Source organism: Hibiscus syriacus, unplaced genomic scaffold (genome assembly GCF_006381635.1).
Source record: "Hibiscus syriacus cultivar Baekdansim isolate YM2019G1 unplaced genomic scaffold, ASM638163v2 tig00111013_pilon, whole genome shotgun sequence".
In the NCBI taxonomy this organism is placed as follows: Eukaryota; Viridiplantae; Streptophyta; class Magnoliopsida; order Malvales; family Malvaceae; genus Hibiscus; species Hibiscus syriacus.
In genome coordinates this window covers 2,247,376-2,265,784 of record NW_024062953.1, presented here as the reverse complement: position 1 = coordinate 2,265,784, position 18,409 = coordinate 2,247,376, and the positions used below count along the sequence as shown (strand labels likewise).

At 33.6% G+C, this 18,409-nt stretch overlaps 3 protein-coding genes across 3 annotated transcripts in view; all 3 read left to right on the top strand.

Annotated features, from left to right (window-relative positions):
• LOC120149928 (putative clathrin assembly protein At2g25430) overlaps positions 1 to 10,683 on the top strand; it is an 80,086-nt gene extending 69,403 nt beyond the window's left edge. The window contains 2 exon segments of the mRNA XM_039162638.1: positions 8,414 to 10,460; positions 10,463 to 10,683. Coding sequence (XP_039018569.1) covers positions 8,513 to 10,460; positions 10,463 to 10,512 — 1,998 coding nt within the window. The 5' untranslated portion in view covers positions 8,414 to 8,512 and the 3' untranslated portion in view covers positions 10,513 to 10,683.
• A 1,576-nt stretch (positions 10,684 to 12,259) lies between these two features.
• Positions 12,260 to 13,152, top strand: LOC120149908. The gene is made up of 4 exons (XM_039162613.1): positions 12,260 to 12,409; positions 12,500 to 12,614; positions 12,718 to 12,832; positions 12,966 to 13,152. The coding sequence occupies exons 1-4, from the start codon at positions 12,309 to 12,311 to the stop codon at positions 13,115 to 13,117; spliced, it is 483 nt and encodes a 160-aa protein (XP_039018544.1). The 5' UTR covers positions 12,260 to 12,308; the 3' UTR covers positions 13,118 to 13,152.
• A 1,865-nt stretch (positions 13,153 to 15,017) lies between these two features.
• On the top strand, positions 15,018 to 15,761 carry LOC120149910 (ethylene-responsive transcription factor SHINE 3-like). Its single transcript, XM_039162617.1, has 2 exons — positions 15,018 to 15,157; positions 15,236 to 15,761. The coding sequence occupies exons 1-2, from the start codon at positions 15,078 to 15,080 to the stop codon at positions 15,729 to 15,731; spliced, it is 576 nt and encodes a 191-aa protein (XP_039018548.1). The 5' UTR covers positions 15,018 to 15,077; the 3' UTR covers positions 15,732 to 15,761.
• Positions 15,762 to 18,409: the final 2,648 nt, after the last annotated feature.

Genomic DNA, 18,409 nt, shown 5'->3' with positions numbered 1-18,409 from the left:
AGGAGGAGGTTCAAGTTAGAATATGTTCCGGCCATGGTTTCATGTAACTGTGGCCTGGGTCCCATGATGAAGTTTCGATGTTTGGAAGTTGGTAATGATTCTAACATGTACTTTTGAAACAACAGATTGGAATCAAATCATGGCCAAGTCATCCTATACTTCATTGGAGAAAAGCTATGGTTCTCCCATGAAATCTCTTTTTTTTTATATATATAAAAATAGGGCCGGTCCAATGAGTTTTAATGTTCTGAGCGAGATAATAATTTTATGCCCCTATACTTGTACCGTATAATAGACAAAACATAAATAATTTTTTAAAAACAAAAATGTAATAGAAATTATAGTCAAACAATATCAATACTAATACAAACCAAAACCTACAAGGCTACAAGGCTACAAATAATACCTAAAACGATGCCTTCGTGCATTTTTTGAAGCAAAAACCTCTATTATTTTAATTTAATCAAGACTTTGTAAAAATTGACTTTCGATGCTTAGAATTGATAATTCGTTCAATCTATCTTGAGTCATCGTGCTTCGAAGATAGAATTTAAAGAGCTTCAATTTTGAAAAACTTCTTTCCGCGGAAGCAACCGTAACCGGTACCGTCAACAAAATTTTATATGCTATCAACAAATTAGGGAACATATCTATTCTTCTTGCAAACTCCATTATTTAAATAGATGTCCATGGACTTTCACATTTGTATGCTTCATCCGACAACATTTTCCTCAAAATTTGTAACTCCATAAATAAATATTTTCCATCAATATCAAATTCTTCACCATTTGTCAAATTGGACTCAAGATTTAAACAATATTTTTTTAGTTCGTCATCAAGTAATGAAATTAACTTTGAACCATCAAACAAAAAACCAAATATAGACTCGAAATGTTGTATTTGTTCAAATCTATTTTTCAATTGAACAAGAGCCATATCTACAAGAAAACTGATCAGGTGTTTTGGGCTAATTTTTTTGGGCCAAATATATATACATACTATAAGCACTAAAAAATGATGCCCCCTCAAACATACTATCTTGGGCTAAGGCCCATCTGATACATGTATTGGGTCGGGCCTTTATGAAAAAATAATATATTAAAATTAAATTGTAGCTTAGTATTATGATCATGTGTTGACACATGTCACATTCTGATTAAAATATTAGTTTATTAAATTAAATTAAAATTATGATAAAATGTATAAGTATTATGGACTAAATGTATGAAAGTTGGTAATGATTCTAACATTTACTTTTAAAACAACAGATTGGAATAAAATCATGGCCAAGTCATCCTATACTTGATTGGAGAAAAGCTATGGTTCTCCCATGGAATATTTATATATATATATATATAATAACATATTGGAATCAAATTGTAGCCAAGTGTCATGATCATGTGTTGACACATGTCACCTCTTGATTGAAATATTAATTTATTAAATTAAATTAAAATTAAGATCAAATTGATCAAATGTATAAATATTGAGGATCAAATGTATAATTATATCAATTTTATTAACTATGACAACACTTCCTTTAAATGTTAATCGTATGTGATTTAATTGACATATTTAAATAGTTAAGTGATGTGAATGATAAAATTTAAAGAATGAACTAAGCAGGAAAGGAGTTGAAATAATTGACTTGTGGGGGTTGAAATTGCAGAATCAGCCAAAGCAATGAACCACCACGATTAGTTTGGCCATAAATTTGATGTACATAAGAGCTAATCCGAAATATCAAGCCTACCTAATTGTTATTAAGCCATATCCTGTGTAAATTTCACCAATGGTAGCGTTTTATGCCCTACATATTTGATACTTTACCTGTGACCTATGTCCTCTGTTTTAAAAATCGGATCGGACCGGTTGATTCAATCGGGAATCGTTGCTTAGTCCGGTTCAATATAAACTGGTTGAACCGCTATTAGTGAACCGGTCAGAACCGCTGAACCGTTCGAATCGGACCGGCTAAAAACCGGAAAAAATCGGGATTTTTGTTTTTTTTTTTTAAAAAATTAAACCAAACAACGTCGTTTGTTAAACGAGCCAAGTCGAACTCGAGTATTGCTGAGCTCGACTCGAACTTGAAAACTTTAAAAGTAAGCTCAACTCAAATTCACAAGCTAAAAATTATCAAGTTCAACTCAAACTCGAAATATAATATTGAAACTTGAACTCAAAAAGGCTTGAACTCAAAAAAAAATTAGAAGCTCGATTGAAGCCTAAAATTCGAGCTTGATTGAAGTGAAAGAATAGTTCACTCAATGCTCACCAAAAGGCTCCATGATTTTGAATGCCAAATTACCTCTATTATTTATATAAGTTAGTTGTGATGCGCTTCTATGTTTCTTAGCAATGTGAGATTGTTTTGTTCTCATATTTTTATTCTTTAGACTTTTGGAATGCTCTTCTATGTTTCTTAGCCATGTGAGATTGTTTTTAAAAAAAAAATTAAACCAAACAATATCATTTTGTTATGATTTTTTAACCCCAAATTTATTTTTTAATTATAGTTATATAATTATATTTATTATTTAATATGTTTTACCTTAAATATTATGTTGTAGTTAATTTGAACCATTTTGTTTCACTTGATTTTATGGTTTTTAACTTATATATGTTATGACTTGCTTTGAATATGACTTGTGATATAAAAATTATTTTTTATTAAATATTTTTGGTATTTTTATTTAATTTTTTAAATAATTATGACATCGTCCGGTTCTTTCGACCGGTCGGACTGATTCGACCGGTTAAACCAGTGAACTGGTAGCATGATCGGTTCGCTAACCGGTTCGGTTCTAAAAACCATGTCTATGTGCATTGTTGATGATGACCTACTTTTTAACGATTTTTGTAGGGTAAAGTATAGTAATATTATATCGATTATAGTGTATTGTTTTATTAAGTCATCAATTATTAAAAGTTATAAAATGGTCATTTGACTATTTATACGTTATAAACTCGTCATTTTTTGTTAAAAATTTGACGACAATCTGAGTTAGAAGTTAACTTGTTGACTTAGGTACAATTTGAGTTGGCAGTTAACATGTTGATTGAGATATGTTAAAATTTGACCCTAGAATTTCAAACGACTATCATATATTCAGTCAGCATGTTAACGTTCAGTTCAGACGTCATTTCTTTACCCAAAAAGACGAGTTTAGAACATATGTATAGTTGAGTGACCATTTTATAACTTTCAATAGTTAATGAATTCAATAAAATAACATCATATAGTTGGATGATCATTTATTTGTGTACTTTACACATTTTTTATTAATCGACAACAAAATGAGTTAACATTGTAGTAAATCATAATTATTGTGAGCGAATCTAATCTTTTCCTTCAGCAACTTTGAGGACAACCTTTTTCTTTGTCAATATGATGATTTTTGGAGAATATATGTAATGGTTTATCTATTATGATAAAGGGATATCAATTTTTTAAGATGGATCGAGCTTGATCGATTTATCATTAAGGAAAAAAAAACGTTTATCGATATAGTATCATCGACCTCAAATTAATTGGAGAAGAGAAAATTTTTGAGAAAAACGTTTCTCGAAACATTTGTTTCTACTCGTTAGAGCTAGAAGCATGGACTAAATTATAATTTGTGCTTAATAGAGTAACCAAAACCGCAATTTGATAAATTTGTTTCTCATTCCTCCCCATTATTTAATCCCATCTTAAAAAATTACACACCATAGCTTCTATATTTTATGATCTCTGAACTTCTACCAAGTGTTTGTTTCCCAGGAAAAACATGGTACAATCAAAGAAATCCAGAGGTGTCCGCCAGTGCCAGTGGGGCTCTTGGGTTTCTGAAATTCGCCGCCCTTTACTGTAAACTCACTCTCATTCTCCAACATTAATTACAATATATATATGTGTGTATATATGTATGTATCTCCAAAAAGGCATTGGTAAGGGCATTTGAGGCAAATGTGACGAACACAATCATGGAGATTCACTTCTTCTGGGCTGGGAAAGGCACTTGCTGTATCCCATATCAGAGCAAATATGGCCCCTTAGTATAGCAATCCATGCATCCCAAGGTACTTTTTCACATAAAAATCATTCATCTCCTACCTATTGTCGTCCCTAATCATTTGATTTTTGCAGTGTCCGAAGCTGTTGGTGCCTCTTCAAACAGTAAACACGTCGGACGAGTAGTCGGGATCGTAGTCGGAGTTACTGCCGGGGTTGTGATACTGTCTTCCGTATTCTACTTATGGTGGAAGAAGGATCCACAGGGTCATATGAGAATTCTAAGAGATTCACCAAAGAAGCCATTAAAGTATAGTCACATTGTGTTGTACATTTACGTAATGGGATCCATGAATAACTGGAAACAATATTCATATGTTACATAAATGGATGGATGAAGATATTAATGTAAGAAATTGCTTGGTTGGTGTGGAAACCGCTGTCTTTCATTCTTCTAGCTTAGCCAACTGTCATGTAATTTATGAATACGAAGTTGGGTTTTTAGTGGTTTTTTCATTTTTATTCGCTTTGGTCTCTTTCTTGATGTCTGGATCTCTGTCTTCTCTAACAGGGGGTCTTCATATTAAATAGTGTTTTTGGTTCGTTGGGATAAAGAATAGGATGTGCGCATGGGTCGGGTTTGGTCCAACCCGACCGACCTGAAAAATATATACCATCTACCCGACTTGATATTTGAGATAAAATTTAAACCCGATCCGACCTAACTCGAAATAATAAAAAATATTATTTTTATTAAATAAAAATAATGATTTAATTGAAAAAAATAATATATAGAAGAGTATTGTTGTAATTATTCTCAAATATATAAGGTAAAATTATATTTTTTCGGAATATGGTTGAGTTGGGTATTTTCACCCTAAACCCGAATCCAACCCGAACATCACCTTTAAAAAACCTAACCGACCCGATTTGAACATGATTTAAAAAAACCCTGACCCGATCAGGTCAGACCAAGTCCAAACCCACAGGTTCGGGTCCCATGCACATCCTTAATAAAGAGTGATAGAGTAAAATAATGGCATAATGTCAAAATTAGTACTCAATGTTTATTGAAATGATCATTTTGACCCATATTATTTATTCTAGAGTATTTTGGCCTCCAATGTTTCGTTTTAAGGTAAAAAGACCCCTAACATTTGAAAAAATAGTCACTTTGACCCTTATTCTTTTTTTTGGAGCATTTTGGCCCCCGACGTTTTATTTTAGGATAAAAAAGTCTCTATTTTGAAGCGTTAATGGTGTGTTAACTCACATTTTCTATCTATAGGCAGAGCCTTTTGCTCCAAAATGAAATGTTGGGGGACAAAATACTCCAAAAAAAGTATAAGGGCTAAAATAACCATTTTAGTAAATGTCATGGGGCTAATTTTTGCATTATGCCTAAAATAATTTAGAATAAACTATACAAATGGTTCTTTGATTTTAGGGAACTACTTTGTTGAGTCCTCCAACTATTTAAAGTTACAAAATTGTCTCTTAACTATAGGGCGCTGCTTTGTTGAGTCATATACTATTAAAAGTAATGAAATGATCACCCAATTATTCATATGTTCCAAACTCATACTTTTCCGTTAAAAAATTTGTGGTTGTCTGATTGGACGGTAACCTATTTAGTAAGATATGATAAAATATGATCCCAAAATCGTGTGAGTTGTATTTTGTGGATCAACTCTTCGTTTACATTATGTCGTCAAGTCAGTGTTTGAAAGTAACGACGGTACCAGTAGACATCATTAACATATGATTTTATCATCTCCCAATCAGCATGTTAACATCCAACTCAAACAACAATTAATTTTTTTAATAGAAAATGACAAGTTTAGAATATATGAATTGTCAAATGATATTTTGTAACTTTTAATAGTCGGGGACTCAATAGTCATTAACATATAGTCGGACGATTATTTTACAACTTTTAATAATCGTGGATTCAACAAAGCAACAAAGCAACGTCTTATAATCGGGACTATGTATATACTTTACTCGTTGATTTATGCATGTATTTGTTTAATTATGCATTATGTTTGTTTGTTTAATTAATATATTTTACTAATAAACAAAACTATGCTAATTAAAGGTAGGGTAAATTGTTCAATATCATTTAGCCTTAGGTTATATATAATTTTTGTCACTGAAATTTAAATTATTTTAATTTTAATAATAAATTTTGGTTGAATTCGATTTAAATACTAAATAAATAAATTTAAAACGGCACGATGTCGTAGAAGGACTTTTTGTCATTGTGATGGTATGAAGGTTTAAATAATATTATTTTAATTAAATAAAAAATAGGTTTATTTGAAAAATAAATACTCAAATTATTCATTTTATTTACTTTAGGTGTTTAAAGTTTTTTTTTTCAGAGTAGATGCCTAATGTTTTGAATATTATCATTTTAAAGTCAATTATGTCACACCTCTTAAAAAAGTTCGTCAACTACTTAGAATGTAACATGTGGTATTTTTATAAAAAATTGAAGTATTTACCTTTTAAAAAAATGAAATTTATTATTTTTTAAAAAAAAATTCTCTAAATTTCTACATAAAAAACTTAAACTTTAATCATAGATCGTTGGTGTTTAGCGTCCATCCATCCGTTGTTGGACTCCTATAGTCGATCATCCTCTTATCGTCGTCCCAATTCCCAAAATCTCTAAACTTAAATACATAAATCTCCTTAAACCTCAAATCCCTAAATATATTATACACAAATCTCTAATCCTAAATCTATGATACACAAATCTCTAATCCTTTCACTCCAACTGCTCCTTCCCCTTCCCTTGAAAACTCGCCATCGATCAGACTCTTCATATCATCGTATTGTTGGTGTACCCCTATTTCTCACTCATGTTTTATTCTCTCCCCGTTATCGATTGCTTACTTGCATCTATCGTGAAACCTACACCATCGTCGTCTCTTTCTTCCCTTTGCTCTATCGATCATTGTTCAACTTACACCATTCACGAAAGAGGTGTCAGTTGTGACTAATTTCAACAATTACATGTGAGATTTAAGGATCATGGATCAAATATTTTTTATTTTAGAGATAAGTGAATTATAGTTTTATGATTTTTTTAGATTAAAGAGTTTTATGAATTTTAGTTTAGATGGATAAGATGTTAAATCTCTTAAACAATGTTTAGTATTTATATTATGATGTCATGAATGAAGTAAATTAGATTAAACGGATAAAAAAATAACCCAAAATGTGGATTGTGGAATTGGCATGTGTAGTGTAACATATATTATTCTATAGTATTGATGGGCGAATGAGTACTTTACTTGGTGGTATAGAACATTCGGCCTCCCTTTCACTTTAATAATAGTGTTTTTCCTTTTAAATTCCTTTTGCTTTCAAGAAGCATTACTCTACAAACAAGCCTCTGTACTCTGTCCTCCACTTTCCACTTGCAATTGCAATCTTCTTTTTAATTTCGGTCTCTTAATTTATAACTTTATGTTCTCAAGAATGTTACAATAATAATACAAATAATGGTAAAAGGATATATAAAACTAAAATATTAAAATTATCTGAAAATCTTAAAATGTGAATGAGATTTCTTTAGATGCATTTGTTGATTTTTTTTTTCAATTTTTTTTCAATTTTTTTATTAAAATAATGTCATTTTTAACATTCAAATAGCGCGTTCAAAATGATATCGTTTTGGTATGACATCAATGTCAGCACCCCTCATTTATACCATCATGTCATTATCGAGTTAAAGGTATAATGATATAACTGAAATGAAAATGAAAGTTTAATGCTTTGATTAAAGTAACTAAACGCTTACTAATATAAATAATACAATACTTAAAGTACAATGGTATTTAGTGTAATTTTCTCTTAAATTTATATAAAATCACATCAAATGTCGGTGATTGCATAAGTTTAAAAAAGCCGCAAAGCATGTAATCAAAACCCAATCTCTATCTCTCTCCATTTGTTTTCTAATCCAACGCACAGGAGAGAACATTTCGAGGTTTCTTTCAGACAGCAATCACATGACCTTCCGATACCTCCACTAAAACAGCAACCTCCCACCAGATCTCTTGTATCCACCACGATCCGACGGTGCTGATTCCTCCACGTCTCCGTACTCCAACCCACTATTTAAATCTGGCCTTTTATTTCTCCTCCACATCCCCCGTCCTTTCCTGCACTCTTTTTTCATACATAAAAAAGAATCTTTTAAAAAAGCAACCGGCGCCGCCGCGACTCATCGCCTGTTCGCCGCCCTACGCTGTACACCGTACACCGTAAATCTAGAAGGTATAAGCTAAAAGAACAAATCTTCTTTATTTTTTTTTTCAAATCTCTGTTCTCGTTTATAGTTGGAGTTCGTTCATTAATGGTTTTGTTGACCTTAATTAGAGTTAGTTAATTAAATTTTGTTAGATTTCTACTTCGAAGTTGAACATTTTAAAGTGAAATTACCGTTAGATAATTTCCAAAGGAAGAACGGAGAAGTTTTTGGTTTGAAATCGGACGGTCAAGATGCCGAGCACGGTTCAGAAAGCGATCGGGGCCGTTAAAGACCAAACCAGCATAGGTCTAGCGAAGGTAGCAAACAACATGGCGCCGGACCTCGAGGTGGCGATTGTGAAAGCAACGAGCCACGACGATGACCCTGCCGGCGAGAAGTACATACGTGAGATCCTGAATTTGACCTCTTACTCGCGCGGGTACGTCCACGCCTGCGTCTCGGCGGTGTCGAAACGGTTAGGTAAAACTCGTAACTGGATCGTGGCGCTCAAAGCACTGGTGCTTGTTCATAGGCTGTTGAATGAGGGAGATCCGCTGTTTCAAGAAGAGATCTTGTATGCTACCAGGAGAGGTACGAGGTTGTTGAATATGTCAGATTTTAGAGATGAGGCTCACTCGAGTTCGTGGGATCACTCTGCTTTTATAAGAACTTATGCCATGTATTTGGATCAAAGACTTGAACTGATGCTTTTCGATAGGAAAAGCGGCGGTGGTAGTGGTGCTGGGGGAAGTAGCCACGGGGGTAATGATGATAGATATGGTGGACGAGATAATTTCCGATCATCACCACCGAGGCCATATGATGATAGATATGGTGGACGAGATGACTTCCGGTCTCCGCCACCGAGGACATACGAACATGAATATGGAGATTCCAGAGGTGACAATGGATATGGTAATTATGGTATGCCAAGGAGAACGAGGTCTTACGGTGATATGAGTGAGGCAGAAGGGAGAGATGGAAAAGAGGAGAAGAAAACAGTGACTCCATTGAGGGAGATGACTCCTGAGAGAATTTTCGGGAAGATGGGTCACTTGCAGAAGTTGTTAGATCGTTTCTTGTCATGTCGGCCTACAGGATTGGCAAAGAATAGTAGGATGATCTTGATAGCTTTATATCCGGTTGTGAGGGAGAGTTTTCAGTTATATGCGGACATTTGCGAGGTTTTGGCTGTGCTGCTTGATAGATTTTTTGATATGGAGTATCCAGATTGTGTGAAGGCATTCGATGCATATGCAAGTGCAGCAAAGCAGATCGACGAGTTAATTGCATTTTATAATTGGTGTAAGGATACAGGCCTGGCTAGATCATCAGAGTATCCTGAGGTGCAAAGGATTACCGGTAAGTTGTTGGAAACACTGGAGGAATTTGTGAGGGACAGAGCTAAGAGGACGAAGAGTCCGGAGAGGAAAGAGCTTCCTCCTCTGCCTAAAGAGGAAGAGCCGGCACCAGATATGAATGAAATAAAGGCCCTACCTGCTCCAGAAAGCTACACTCCACCGCCACCACCAGAGCCTGAACCCGTTAAAGCCCCGGAGCCGCAGGAGGATTTAGTGAACTTGAGGGACGATAATGTTACAGCTGATGATCAGGGGAACAAAATGGCTTTGGCTTTATTTAATGGCCCGTCTAATAACGGTAATGGATCATGGGAAGCTTTCCCATCGAATGGGCCTGAAGTGACATCGGCTTGGCAAAACCCTGCGGCTGAGCCAGGGAAGGAAGATTGGGAATTGGCTTTGGTTGAGACAGCTAGTAATTTGTCAAGGCAGAAGGCAGCTTTGGGTGGTGGCCTTGATCCATTATTGTTGAATGGCATGTATGATCAGGGAATAGTAAGGCAGCATGTTAATACTGCACAGTTGAGTGGGGGGAGTGTGAGTAGTGTGGCATTGCCAGTCCCGGGGAAGACCACGACACAAGTTTTAGCCCTTCCAGCACCTGATGGAACAGTTCAGGATGTCAATCAAGACCCGTTCGCCGCATCTTTGAGCGTTCCTCCTCCGTCTTATGTACAAATGGCCGACATGGAAAAGAAACAACATCTGCTTGTCCAGGAGCAGCAAATATGGCAGCAATATTCAAAGGATGGGATGCAAGGTCAAGCTAGTTTGGCCAAAATCAGTAACCCTGGATACTATGGACCTGGACCTATGCCAGTGATGCCTTACGGAATGCCACGGTCAACGGAATGGGACCACCAGCCGGGTATTACTATACTCCTCATTGATTTCTCCACATGTAAAATAGATAACATTTCTTGCCTACCTTTTGTATTATGATTTATAGTTTTCGTTCCCTTTTAATTGTTTCTTCTGTGATGATATGTTGTTCTGCAATATGTTCAAATATGTTCACAAAACACTTACTCGTTGTGGGGATTTTTTTGTGCTCGTGATCCGGTTGTTGTCTCTTTGTGCTTTGTAATATTAGAATTCTATTTACTTCTTATGTTTCATTGTGTGATCCTCTCCTTAATTCCATTGAACTGTCTGCCAACCCCAGTCTATCTCTGGTTATGGTTTCAACTTTTGAGCACCTCACTGTTAGGTCTCGTGTTGGTTTCAATTTAGTTGAAGTGACCAAAAGAGTAAAGTTTTTGATTTCCTTGCAATGTACCATACTGTTAGTAAGATTTGCTGGCTGGAGTTGAGGGGCCTTGATCGCATTAGGTGCCTATGCCTTCGGCCCCATTGACATGTAATAAACCAAATTGAATAGAATGTAAAATTGAGGGATTAAATTATAAATGGAGTAAATTTGTTGTTAAAAATAAGAATTGAAATTGCATAAATTACGAATCAAATCTAATCAAAAGATCAACTTAAAAAATGGATGAATTAGGGGTTTGAATCGAATTGAATGTAGGAAACTCAAGTCAAATTTTCAAATCCAATCAGATTTTAGGCCAAGAATCTGAAACCGAGAGCAAGGAGGAGGGCGTTTGAAAAAGGAGAATGAGTTGATGACCCACCTTTCGTCCACATGATTGGAAATAAAGACACTTTCTTAATCAAGAGATGGAATCCTGAATTGGTGTTAATGTTGGTTGGACTAGAAAGCAAATTATAAGTCAATAGAGACGTGGAATAAATGGATAATTTACTAATCCTCTCTTAATCTGGCATTGAAGATCAAGCTCAGCATCAGCTGTGCTTATATGTGTGTGGGTCCTTGGGGCCTAATGACCGGTGAGCCGTCCCACTACCTCTCCTGCCCCTTGGCTTCACAACTACTCTATTTTTTATATCACAATTTAAACCTCTTCTTGCATTGACCGTGTCTTTAATAAAGATTATTATTTGGTGCTTTATATAAATGGTTCGAAACTTGATATTATAAATATAAAAAACTGCACGACTGCAAGGGTGATTGACATTTATTGTCAAATGATTGAGAGTACTTATAACATATATTATTTTGTAATAATTTTTAGCTTAATTAAAGAAAAAAATGTAAAAAACTATATTCAAAGGGTTATTTTCACATTGATCATTTATATTATTCAATTCGAATGAATGAATTAATAGATTTGATTTTGGAACTAAAAAAAATTCAAAACATAACATCAATGTTGATTTTGAAAAAAATAATTAGATGATAAAAAAGACCAAAGTGATAATTGGGTGATTAAATATATATATATTTTACCCCAATTAAAATGAACACCATTTATTACGCCTCTTATCAATAAATAAGTATTATTTAGCTTAAAAAGTAGTATTTAGCTTAAAAAAGTATTATTTAAATAATTTAACTTATGTTGAGGGAGACGGATGAGGTTAGGGGAAGCAAACATGTGTATGAGTGGGGGGTACACTAAACTCATCAATCAAAACATTTAAATAAAAGAAATTATTGCACATGATAAAAACAACAGCAGCAGTCAAGTCCCTCTCTTTTACAGCTTATTTGTTGCTTCATGCTTTGTCTATTTGGCTCACTGCTCCAACAAACCAAAATCCAAAAGCATTTGTTTCCCTTTGAAGAAACCAGAAGCCTCTGTGTCAAAGAATTGATTGGAAGATGTCTAGACCTGGTCCAAGGCCTTATGTCTTTGAGAGAAAAGCTTGGCACAGTGATACTCACCAACCCATGAGAGGTTCTCTTGTTCAAGAAATCTTCAGGTTTTTCCTCCTCCTTTCATCTTAATGTATTTCTATCTCTGTAGATTTCTTTGTTTTGTCACTGTTTTATGTAATGTGATGTTGTTTTAGAGTTGTGAATGAAATTCATAGCTCATCAACTAAGAAGAACAAGGAATGGCAAGAGAAGCTCCCTGTTGTGGTCTTGAAAGCTGAAGAAATCATGTATTCAAAAGCAAATTCTGACGTAAAAATGTGAACTTTTGAGTCTTTGATCACTGTATTTGCTGTTGTTTTTGCCATTTGATGTGTTGAATATCCAGACCTTGATGAAAAAAAAGTTTGCATAGGGTGAGTACATGGACCTTAAAACCCTCTGGGATCGAACAAACGATGCTGTTAACACAATCATTAGACGAGATGAGAGTACTGAAACTGGAAAACTTCTTCAACCTTGTATTGAAGGTACCCTTTCATTTCTGTTTGAATTTTAGCTGAAATTTGCATATTTGCAATTTGGGTCTTTCTGGGATTTTTTCTGCATAATTATGAACACCACTAATGGTTTATATGTTCTTTTGTTGGTGTTTTTGGTTAGCTGCTCTTAATCTAGGATGCACACCAAGAAGAACCTTGAGGAGCCAACGAAATTGTAGTCCAAGGTGTTACCTTAACTTGGCTACTCAAGGAAATCTCATGGCTAACTCACATTGCTTGGCTAGCCTTACGAAACCGCATCCACAAATGTGATTCGATGGAGCTTTGAATCTCCAAAATACACTGACCGGGACGATTATTACACCGGTTTGCATATGAGATTGGTTCTCTTCCTAATAATAACCAATGCTCACCTTTAGAAAAGTATTCAGTTTATCCTCTTTACTATAGCAACGATCTTAAATCTGAAGAACTGTGGCATGGTTTCGGGATCTTCTATAAGTCGATTTCTAACACAGTCGAGCCTGCTAAGATGTGTGTCAGTCATAAGCTTCTTTCTTTTGATGTGGACTTCTCAAATAAAATGAACCAAATAGGTGTTAGAAGTTCTTATAACAAACCATACCCCGGCATCACCTGTGATCTATCGTTGCGGTTGGGCCCTCTTTCAACACCTTGCTTTGGAGACGGTCGGACTCAAGAAACCGATTCCATAATTGCAGAGTGGAACTGGTCCCCTGCAATTGGTAAAATATTATCTTCCTTTCATAAGAGCAACAAACCTATATTTAAATTCAATTCAAATTATTTTCAATGAGATCATAACCCACCATTAATTTCGTGAGTTAAAGTCATATAATATAACAAATGTTTATCGTTTAGAGTTTAGAGTTTAGAATTCAATTATATGTGTGTGCATGCGCACACCTAGAGTTTTTTAAGATAGATATGCGTTTTACATCATTCTTGAATACTATAATTGATTATAATGATTTTTTTGTATTTATAGTTTTATATGTTAAAAGTTTTTAAAATAAATTTATGTGTTTATTTTTCTAATTTATGAATCGATTATTTGTTATTATCTATCGTATGATGAAAATTTGAATCTCAATTATGATTTCCTTTGTGTACTACTTCCGTTTCGATTTGAGAAGTGTCAAACAAGGTTATTCATTTACTCTTGTAGTTGTATCATGGATGTGTAGGTGAAAATCTTTATTGCATCAAAGCACTAAATTGCTTTGGACTTTAAGACTGTCTCATTCAATCCACAGACAAACCTCATATGATTCCCTTTGGTTAAATTCTGATTTTGGTCCCTCTATGATGTTTACACTCTATAACATATATGTTTTCCGATGTCACAAGCATTCGACTTTTGATTTGCTCATATTTTAGTCACTCCGTAGTTAAACACTTAATGGCGTTATGATTGGACATTTTTATTTTAAAAATCATGGAATTGCCTTACTTTTTTTTGGGGGAAAAGCCCATTGATTTCATATTTCACTTTGATTTCTTGATGACGAAATATCTTCTTTCAAATCTCAACGGAGAGGTAGGGTAGGAGAAGTGAGTTATATATCTTGATTCTATGTTGACTGAAAGATAAATATTGAATATCTTAGTGGTTTAGGGTTTAGGTTGAATTTCATAAGTTTTAAAGCGATTTTGAGAAAATCTAAACAAATAGAGTGGTAAGAGACAATAAGGTGAGTTAATCAGTGTCTTGATTGGTCAGAGAAGATATTGGAGAATATTGATTTTAGTGTCATAGATATGAAACTATAAAACTTTCATCTTTAGAGGTAGAAGATAAAATTAAAAAAAATGAAAAATGACTTGGAAGACATGTGGATGCCATGTCAATAAAAGTCAGTCCACATGAGCATTTATGGTTACTATGTCACCCTTCCATTTCTTATTTAACACCTAAGTGACCAAAATAGGAGTGAATCGAAAGTTTTGTGAATAATTTTTTTTAAGAAAATATACCTTAGTGACCAAAATAGAATTGAGAAGAAACCTGAGTGATGAAATTTGCAATTTTAAGATATGTTTTTCTTAAAACATTTGTTTCTACTCATTTGAGTTAGAAGCATGGACTAAATTATAAATTGATGCTTAATAGAGTAACCATAACCGTAATTTGATAATTTTGTTTCTAATTCCTTCCCATTATTTAATCCCCTCTTCAAAAATTACACACCATAGCTTCTATATTTATGATCTCTGAACTTCTCTTAAGTGTTTGTTTCCCAGGAAAAACATGGTACAATCAAAGAAATTCAGAGGAGTCCGCCAGCGTCAGTGGGGCTCTTGGGTTTCTGAAATTCGCCACCCTTTACTGTAAACTCACCCACTCTCATTCTCCAACATTAATATATATATATCTACGAGTTTTAATTGTGTTTGATATTGGTGCAGGAAAAGAAGGGTATGGTTAGGCACATTTGAGACAGCTGAGGCGGCGGCAAGAGCATACGACCAGGCGGCGATTTTGTTGAACGGGCGAATTGCCAAGATCAATTTTCCAGTATCCGACGATGGTGACAGTGGTGGTGGTGATGGCTCTCTTCCGGATAAGGCTTTGTCCGAGCTTTTGAGTGCTAAGCTAAGGAAGTGTTGCAAAGACCAATCTCCTTCTCTAACTTGTCTCAGGCTCGACACTGATAATGCTCATATTGGGGTGTGGCAAAAACGGGCAGGCACTCGTTCGAGCTCCAGTTGGGTCATGAGGGTCGAGCTGGGGGATAAGAAGACACCGGCGGAAGACGGATCGTTGGAGCTGTTTTCGCCGATGACCGACGAGAGCGAAGCCGGTGGAAGTGCAGTGGGAGAAGATGATAGGATTGCCATGCAGATGATTGAGGAATTACTTAATTGGAATTGTCCCATGAATTCAGCCTCAGTTGGAGTTTAGAATATATATATATATATATATATACATATATACTTAGAATATCATGTATACTCTCTTCTATAAAATCATTCATGTTCTATCCTCACATGTAAAACTAGCTCAATACATGCTTGTATAACGGATCCATAAATATTTTTAATGATTTATATATTTATGGAGATTTTTTTATATAGAACTTGCTAATTTTATTAAAAAAATAAAATATTTATAATTACAATAAAGGTTTACAATCATAAACGTAAATTAAATACATAATTAAAACATTTTCTTGTGACTATTAGCATTAAAACTAATCATTTAAGATCACACGAGGACTATAAAAAGAAAATGGTAAAAACCTAATAAAAAAGTTCGAACAAAAGATGAATACAAATATATCTGACTACATCTACAAACGAACCATAAAAGGAGATTAAGCTAATGAAAGATCGCAACAAATCGCAAATCAAAGTCGAGCGACGTGAAACAACTATTCATGAACGCAAATTGCATATCTAAATCTAATATGAGAGTCAAAAGTAGGGTAGATTAACATATAACAAATAAGTGTCATCTTGATCAGTCATGGTGATGCCAAATCCAACACTGAGAAAAAAAATAAACTAAAATAACAGTCAAACGACCGAAAATTTACTATAAAAATAAATAAAAACGTGTCATAAAGGTAGAATCATTAAAAAACTTAAAAAATAAAGAAAAAAAACTTGATATAAAAAATTAAAAAAAAAAAGAAAGAAATTTATACTTTAAAATAAACTTGTTTATCTAAATAAAAAATGGACCCGTCACTAAATATAACAGTGAAATTTATGACATGAAAATAAATATAAATACGTATATAAGCTTATACCTATATCATGTTGATCTCTCACCAATATTGTATTCCCCAGTTAGCGTTATATATGTATGTACGCATAACTATTTCAAATGAATCATACATGTGTGAAGTCAAGTTCTCCTTGTGCCCTACGTCTTTGCTGCTAATAGATGTTTGTCGTATATATTTAACGACATGGTCCCCATAAGTTCATAACATGATCAATATGTTTCTTTTATGATGCTTATAATCTTTCTAAATATTTACATATAAAGTTAATATATGTTAAAGTATATTCTTATCAATTATTTATTATGTGAATAAAGCGATCTCGATGTTTGGAGGGTTGTATAAGTGTTTATAGTCAAATGATTGAATATCTTTTGAAGTAATACTACCTTGTATTCATTGGCTTTCTCGCCTATATAGTTGTAAGAAAAATGATTTTCCTATATAAGGAATCCGCCATATTATTTTCTGAACTAGAGTCATTGTTACATTGTCAATGGAAAGACGCCAGGATTTCCATGCAACTTCATTTGTTCCGGTAGAATCCGCATGGATTGCTATGCATCTTTAGCTTTGTAGAGCTAAATAAAATGGTGAAGAGGTTGTACAATTCTACGGTCTTTTGATGACGCGTGGAATACCCAGTGTCTTCGTTTGGTTACTGTAGCATTCACCCTATATTAGGAAATAATCTTTGAATTGGATTATTTTGAGAATTCTTTTTCCCAAAATCATTTTCTAAGCCATTTTGATTGTATTCACTCCAATCTAATAAAAAGATTTTAAAAAACAATTACTTATTAAATATTTAATTTTACGTGAACAAATATTTTCTAATAAAAAATAGATATAAATTTTGTTGAAAGCTAAGTGCATGAGTAATGACCTAGTTAAAGCATAGATGGAAAGATAATTGAGATTTTATTTCATTTTCAAATGAGAATGATGTTTTATTTTATATAATTAAATGATGTTTATTTTAAAACAATGGCAGGTTTAATATAAAAATTGGTCATGTCTAAAAGAGGAGTGAGCAACTAACGGGTTAGTTCAAGTGGTAAATAACTTGATATCGCTTAAACAAATTTCAAGTTCAAATCTTTATGTATGTATAACATTTTCGTAGAGAAACTAATCTACCAAAATTAAATATACGATACAGTCCGAGTTAATAAAGGAAAAGCCATGAAAACCGGGAGGAAAAAAAAGGAGTGAGCAGTTGGAAGAGAGTAAATGCAGTTCGTAGAATGGGAGTGAGATTGCATGTGATTCCATGTCAATAATAATAAGAAAGTGAGAGTTTTTACGTATTTGGTTAATTAGCTGCACATGCTGATATCTTCTTCTTCTTATGAATGAGAAAAAATAGGAATTGTGATAATTACATTATTCGAACATATGTAAGATCATAATATTTTTTTAGTTGTAGAAATTATTTTTTAAACTATCATGAAATATTAGTTGAGATATTCAGAATTATCGAATTATTTATTATCATATTTATCTTTTTCTAAATGAGATATTCAATATTACCGAAGTTAAAAATAAATAAAAATTCAGCGTAATTTGACAATATGAACTAATATAATTCCTACCAACTTTGTGTAGTTAATGTAATGTTTTAGGTAACACTTTACTGGATATAATAGCAAATTAAGTGTTCAATAATAATATTTTTAGTAGAAATAATAATATTTTAGTTAATTTTTTATCGAAAATTGTAACACCCCAACCCGTATCCGACCCGAATACGAGTCCAAGATGTCACATTGACTTTTAAAAACAATATTCGTACAAAATATCAAAACATTTGAACTCATTTTTAAAAAAATACGATAATATATTGTTCAAT